Source organism: Cebus imitator, unplaced genomic scaffold (genome assembly GCF_001604975.1).
Source record: "Cebus imitator isolate Cc_AM_T3 unplaced genomic scaffold, Cebus_imitator-1.0 Scaffold163, whole genome shotgun sequence".
In the NCBI taxonomy this organism is placed as follows: domain Eukaryota; kingdom Metazoa; phylum Chordata; class Mammalia; order Primates; family Cebidae; genus Cebus; species Cebus imitator.
In genome coordinates, this window is record NW_016107478.1 from 3863510 (window position 1) to 3871198 (window position 7689).

Consider the following 7689-nt stretch of genomic DNA (forward strand, 5'->3'; position numbering starts at 1 on the left):
TTGAAGACATATGGCTTACTGTGGTGCCAGGGGACACAATCCCCCTGTTTACAGTATGATTCCCTTACAGCGAATGGGCCCCGCCACCCTACCCATCACCACCCCTCCCAACAATTCCTTCTTTGAGCTCACTATAAAAGGCAATAATGAAACCTCTAATGATATTTAGTAATGGCAGGGAATGGTTCCAGGAGGGAAATTACAACTGGAAGATGTCCACCAAGACCTGCTAGTAATTGTAAAGGAAATCTACTCAGTTCTCAAAGGGTCCTTTGTTTTATATAAACAGGAGGCTTCCAAGGTTGCTCTAGCCACCCTAATAACAGAAGTCTGTGGAAAGATGTCTCCTTCAGAAAGTGCAGTGGAAGGTCTGTTCACATTAAGTTAGAAAGAACCCACACATAACTAGTATTTTCTCCCCATGTTCTCGGGGGACCTTGCTCTAGTTCTAACAAGAGTGACTATTTACTAAATACATCATCAGCAGACTAACCAAGGAGGCAAGTGCAATATTAGACACGATAGAGTCAGGGTGTTAAAGCTCTCCGGTGGCTCTGCCCCCTCTGTCTGATTTGGGTAAATCCATTCTCCTCTGAGAGATTCAGTGTCTTCATCTATAGAATCAGAATATTGAAATGAATGACCCTCTAAGCTTTTTCCAGCTCTGACATTACATTCTGTGATTCCACTTGGAAAAAGATAAAGCAAAAAAAAAATATGTAAGCAGAGAGAGAAATGGGTGTTCTCTAAAAAATTGCTTCAATGACAGAAAGAGCAACACTGGATACAGTCCTGGTGACCTACACAAGGAAATCAGTTGAGCCTCCTCAGAAGGCTCAGAAGGCAGGCTGCAACTTGCTGGGCAAGCCATACCTGCTCCTCACATTCCTTCCAAGGGCAGCCCCAGGTCTGAGCTCACAGCAGTGAACCATAAGGTATCTGTTTGTTTGTTTGTGGTGGTGGGGAGGTGGGTGGAATCTTGGACATAGCTGCTCAATCCCTGAAGATAGCTGGTTCTGAAGTCCTGACCCCAGCAGAGGCAAGCTGAGTTTCAAAACTGAAGCATGAGGTCGCTCTTCCTTGGAAGAAGTGAATTTAAAAGGCGTGGAAAAAGAAACAATAAGTGTAATGGATTCATGTGGTTTTTACAGCTAATAGGTATATGCAGGGTGTGTGTTCATGAGTTTACTCAATGTCTTTCAAATCTGTTTGCTGACATGTGACATAGATGTAATATAAACAAGAGAAAATTTAAAATACACAAAACTTTCACTAAGTGCCATATTGTTTCAGACGCTCATATCAATAACCTTATTTAATCTTCACAATAGTGAGAGAGACACTTACAGTTTCATTTAACTAATGAAGAAACAGGGGAAGTAAGTGACTTCCTGGCCCAAAGGAGTAAGATTTGAGCTCCAGCTTGTCAACATTTGGGTTACTTCCAGTAAGTTGATGGCTCAAAAAAGATTATGTGTGAAAATGCTGTGCAAATTATAAATGGTATAAAGTGTAAGAAGTTACAGTCCTGAATTAAATGCACAAACCTAAATATCATCCAGAAGCAACATTCTGATGGAGGAAGGGGTTTTTTCAGGGAGCCTCCTTTGTTCAGTTGCCCACTGGATCCTTTATTTATTTTCCAGGCAGACAAGTGTGTTTTTAAAAGTGACTCTTGAAACAATGAGGCTTTCTAAGTCCAGCTGTGCTACAGAAACATCACTCTTAAGTCACTTGCTCTTTTCATGCATGAAATGAGGTGTTAGGTCACAGGTGATCACCAAGGTCACTTCCGTCAAAGCACTTCAGTGACTCAGAAGTGAAAGGCACCCAGAGAGACCTAGAGTAGGGAGTCAGGTACTTTAGCCATCCTTCCCACTGTGGGAGAGCCTGCTCACATCCGCCCTCTCCCCTTGGTAAGTCCCATTTGATCCTGGAAGGAAGTTTGGAGCCCGGAGGAAGTTTCTCCCTTGATGAGTGACTGCAGACCGAGATATCTGGCAATCCTACAGTATCCACTCCACCAGCGCATACCAGCCACAGCCCCAAGTTGAGAAGCCAGTGGCTGAGAGCTACCTCTCCCCAATCCTTACTGGCGTTTCAGTCTTGAGAGGCCATCGTAGACTGTAGGTAGGATGGGAGGAGGGGCATGAGTTGGATTCCAGGGGAAGAAACTGAAGTCCTAGATCTAGCTTAGCTGTTGCTGAATACCTGATATACCAACCACTCCCTCTTTGTACACACCCACTGTTGCATCAGTTTCTCAGTTACTGCAGTAACTTGTTTACTTGGGGGGTACCCCACAGCCACACACATAAATGAATGTGAATAACTGAGTAAAAAGGAAGAGATAAGTATAACACAGACAAGTGGCTAGTTTTTATAGCTAATAGGTAAAACATGTCTTTAAAGTACAATAGTAAAAATTGCCAGGTCTGGTGGCTCACACCTGTAATCCCGGCACTTTGGGAGGCCAAGGTGGTGGATCACAAGATCAGGAGTTCGAGACTAGCCTGGCCAACATAGTGAAACACTGTCTCCACTAAAAATACAAAAATTAGTCGAGCGTGATAGTGGGCACCTATAATCCCAGCTACTTAGGAGGCTGAAGCAGGAGAATCACTTGAACCCAGGAGGCGGAGGTTGCAGTGAGCCGAGATCACTCCACTGCACTCCAGCCATGATGACAGGGCAAGACTCTGTCTCAAAAAAAAAAAGTAAAAATCTTAGGAAAACAACCTATGCACACCCAGCAAGGCCATAGGGCCCCCTGCAGACTGGCTTTAATTATGCGGGAAAGTCATTTAATCTTAGAGCCACAACACTTTGAGATTAAGTAATTTGCTCAAAGCCTAAATGGAAATAGCACCACCTATTTCAAAGTAGGGCTTGAATTCAAAGGAGATACAACTCTTGAAACAAACTAGAGTTTTCCGTCTCCACTGGTGAGAAGGCTTGTTTAGAGATGACCAAAGGCTGGTACTGTTTTTCATTAAAGTAGCTAGTTTTAGCTTCCTCTCTCATGCTTACCTTCCTGTAATCTGAAGGAAGTTTCCAAATAATCTTATTTAGAAAGAATAGCATGTACACTGGCCAGTTAGGACATCTCAGGACACACAGGACTAGCAACACAAAACCCTCATTTTTTGGGGAAAAAAAAGTGTTATAATTTGAAATTTAAAAAATACAAGTCTTGGAAAATTAGAGGAGACCAAAGTGATAGACATCTGGAGGAACTTTTCACAAATGCCAACTTTTGGTTTGTGCCTTTCCCATATTTTATTAAATTCATGTTTTTAAAAAAAATCACAGCAACATTATCAAAGACAACCTATGTACAAACATTTTACAAAAGAGAACATTACCAATGTCAGTGGTAGCAAGGGCAAGCTGAAGAATAAAAAGACTGAGTTTCTGCACAGTGTCTGTTCCCAAAGACATCTAAACTGCGTTCAGGCAGCTGAAACAGGCTTCTTTCCTGGTGACAAGCATATGTGGTCGGTAATACAAAAACGATGGTAAATGAGGCTACTACACAGGCCTAATTAACAAACTCCTCTTCTGGTCGGGTAGGCCATGACACAAGTGGAACTCATCAAATAACTTAAACCCAAGATGGCAACAACGCTGTTTCCCATCTAAACTCATTTAAGCCTTCACAATGCCACAATGGATTCCGTCACTTGCAAACGATGCCGGCTGGTCACACAGACACTTGCTTTTTACACATAACGCTGCGCCATCCCTTCCTTCACTGTCCCAGTGAGGTTTCTTGTTGTTGGATCGAAAGGGGAGACATTTCAGAAATGCTTCCTTCAAGACAGAAGTGAGAAAGAAAGGCGACCCTGAGGCCAGTATCTATTAAACTCGGTGTGTGCGCAAAGCGGAGGGGGAAGGCAAGAATTTAAAAGAATAAACGTCTCTTTTGCACCCACCGAGAATCAGGAAACGTGACTCACTGGGTCTGGGACGATACAGAAATCCGGGACCCCACCCCATCCCCTGCCCCGCCTGGTACCTACAAGCTCGGTTCCTTTCTCAACTCCCCCAGTTCTTTGATCTCCACCTTCTTGTACTTCCCCGACTTTCTCCGGTTGGTGATCACCAGAACGACCACGCCGGCGACGAGGGCCACCACGACCACCACGATGACCGCGATGAGGCCGGCGGTGAGGCGCTTCATGGAAAACTTCGGGGGCTTCTCATCCAGGTAGTAGATGAGCGTGCGCTCCACCTGCAGGGGCTCGCCGCGCACGCGCAAGTCCAGGCCGCCGCGGCCCTGGAACAGAGACTCGCCCTTGATGTCCCTTTCGAAGTAGTAGGCGGCATCGCCGATGTCCACGTCGCCGGCGATTTTCTGCGACGTGTTCTGCTGCAGCTCGATCTGGATGGTGGGCTGCGAATAGTGCACGGCCGCCACGAACTTGGGGTGCAGCCGATAGCGCTCGCGGAAGAGCCGCCGCAGCTCGGCGTCCAGGTCAGAGTGGTTGAAGGCGCCGGCGGTGGGGCGGTGGCGCAGGTCGATGAGGATGTGGTGGGTGCGCACCAGCTCCTCGCAGCGCAGGCTCAGGTCGCCCTTGTCGGTGCGGCGCACGCCCACCGAGTTCACGCACCAGCACACCGACGTCTGGTTGCACTGGCGCGCCTTGAAGCGGCCCTCGGGGTCGCAGTCGGGGTTGTAGAGGCCGTCGTTGTCCACGAGCGCGTGTTCGCTCGGCCGCACCAGCGTGCGCGCGCTCTTGGGGGCGCTCATGCGCGCCTTGAGCAGCAGACACTTGGAGGTCAGCGTGGAGCAGTCGACCGCCACTTCCGAGCCCAGAGCGCGGCACTGGCAGCGGCCGCCGGGGCCGTCGGGGCTGCACACGGTCATCTTGTTGGTGGGACACGTGCAGTTGTCCTGCGCGGTCGTGTGGCCTGTCACCACCGCCAGCACCAGCAGCAGCAGCCGCAGCGGTGGCAGCGCGAGCCCGGGCCCCCGAGCCATGCTGGGGCGGAGGAGCGCGGACCGGACGCGGGCGGATGAGGCGCGGGGGCTCGGGCTCTGGAGTCCGGGACAGTCTGCGGGCGTCTGGCGCCCGGCCGCTCCTTCTAGCTCTTATACTCTGCCCGACCTGCCCGGCTGGTTCCGCCACCGACGTCCCCGCTGGTATTTGGGTGACACATCCCGCCCCCCTCCCCGTCCCACGGAAAGCCCAGCCGGCCCTGAGCCGCCAGCGATAGGATCAGAGCAGGGGGAGCTGCTCCCGCCTCCTCCGGACCGAAAGCCGGGGAGGGGAAAACCGATACTCACCTGCAGGCTGCTGGGGACCCGCCCTCGGCGCGGCCTCCCGCTCCAAACCTGGCGCGTCCTGGCAGTTCTCCTGGCAGAAAGTCTAAGGAGTTCCATTGCCAAGTGTGACTCGCGACTGTCGCGCTGTCCCCTACCCCGATTCCTTCCTTTTCGTTCTTTCCCAGCCCCTATCCCTCCCTTAAGTTCTCTCACTCCCCGTCTTGCTTGTCCAGTTCTCACCATAGCAGACATTTATATAGTTTACAGTTCACAAACATTATCTCATCCTCACACCAGTCCTGACAGGTGGGGACTATCAGATCCATTTTACAGGTGATGCTAATGAGGCTTCAAGACCTGAAGTCACACAGCTATCAACTTCATCATATTCCTGAGAGGGGTCTTTGGCACCCTGCCTGGCAATGATGAGACCTTAAAATAAAATGTCTGTGGACAGGAAGTGGCACAGAATCTGAAAGGAAGCTAGGGAGGCAATTCTGTTACTCACCATATCAAGGGTAAAACACAGGTATCCTGGCATCCAAAGGGTTAAAAGTTCTGTTAAGCACTAACTTTCTGGCGCGCGCGCACAGACACACACATACACAGGCGTGCACGCACATAATATTTGTGTGCACTGGCTATAAAGAGGCAAACAGGAACAAATTCTTAAAGAGCCAGCAAGACTATAAAGAGTTTTTTGTACAATTTGATTCTAACACAGCAAATCATTGCGTTTCTTTTTCTGTAACCCACGTGAGTAGCTGAACCATATAAATAATGACAGAATGGAGCCTGTGAGAAATTGCTTGTCTGCCACTGTGTGGCTACTTACATGGCACAGACGGGTTGCAATCTCTTTTTGAGTCATTGAGAAAGTCCAGAGTTTCAAAGCTGTGGTAAAATTAACAATAATTAGCAAGCTGTAATTATTCTCAGGTCCGCCATCAAAGCACATTTTATATGTTCAGCATTTAATGTGCACCACCAGTCGTGCGAGAGGGTTGTTTAGCAGATGAAAGCCAGCTGGGCCTCTGTCCCATTAATTTTCACGCAATTCCTGAGGCAGGAAGATTGAAATATAATATTCTGCCTTGACAGAGGAAGCAGAGATGTGTGAGGGACAATTTCTTATCCACAAACACCAGGAATTGTGGGATAGTCCTCTACTGTCTATCCCCACTGTCTCTGTTCAGGTCTTCCTTGGACAAATATCTGAGTCAGGTTCAGGTTTTTTCTTCCCGCTCTCGGACCTCAGTCCACCCTGCGTACAAGAAGCTTTTCTAAATCACAAGTCTGTACCCACCTCCTCTCTGCTAAGTTCCGAGTGAGGGGGTGCTCTCGGCTCTCCAAATAAAATTCATGTTTCCTATATTAGCCCGTAAGATCATTCCTGTATGATGTTATAGGCAAGCTACGTCTCTGTGCCTTCGTTTTGCATCTGTAAAATGGGGATGATAAAAGTACCTACCTTACAAGGTAGGTGTGGTAATTAATGTAGGTAAACTGCTTTGAAGAGTATCTGTTCTAACAGTATCTGCACATAGTAAGCAACGGATGGATGTTAGCTGCAGTCATTTGTCATCATTATCATCATCATGATCGTCATCGTGCTCCTGCCAACCTCTCCAGCACTCCATGTGTTTTCAAGTCTTTGCAAAGTCACCTACCTGGAGTCTCCCTGTCTTTATTTAGTGCATAATTGTGTTTTTCTACTCAGCTCTTGAGTCACCTCCAAGAAGCCTTCCCTGATAAGGTCCTCCCTGTTACACTCAGGGATATACCTCTCCTCTATTCTTTCTTAATCTTAGACATCTTGAAAGCTCAACATTAACTTTCCTGGGTTTTTGTCCTCCCACCTGTAAAATGGGCAAAATAGAGTCTATTTCACAGATTATGCTGAGAACCAGATACAAAGAAGTGAGATAGTAGATGCCAAAGCTTTGTAAACTCTAAGACTGTAAAAATGTTAGATTTCACTTTTATTTCTAAAATATATGTACCCTCTTCTCACTTTTCCAGATATTGACTAGGTAGCCACAATCCTCTATAACTGGTAGAGTTCTCTATTTGTCATTCTACCAGGTCCCAGGCTGTCAAGAGGAAAGCTGATGAGAGAGGGTTCTCAGGGCTGAGGAATTTGTGTGATGGTGTCATTGACTACCAAGCTAGGACAGCCCCAAATGGGTGTGCATCACTGGGGCGAGTGCTCTGAGGCCTCTAAGCCTTTGTTTCTTCCAATTATATTAGGTACTGAGAGGACAGAAATAGAAGCGGCCCAGACTCAATATCTTCTGGGGAAGTTAGAGTAAGTCAAAGATGCCCTCCTAATCCCCCCCACTCCACTTGCTTAAATTCTGTGGTTCTGCCAGGCTTTCCCCAACAGCATGCAAACACCACAATGAGTTTATTACGTAAAC

The 7689-nt window shown here is 47.7% G+C and overlaps 1 protein-coding gene across 1 annotated transcript; it reads right to left on the reverse strand.

The window, feature by feature from the left end:
• Positions 1 to 3254: 3254 nt before the first annotated feature.
• TACSTD2 (tumor associated calcium signal transducer 2) lies at positions 3255 to 5588 on the reverse strand. Its single transcript, XM_017544006.2, has one exon. The coding sequence runs from the start codon at positions 4982 to 4984 to the stop codon at positions 4019 to 4021; it is 966 nt and encodes a 321-aa protein (XP_017399495.1). The 5' UTR covers positions 4985 to 5588; the 3' UTR covers positions 3255 to 4018.
• Between the last annotated feature and the right edge of the window lie 2101 nt (positions 5589 to 7689).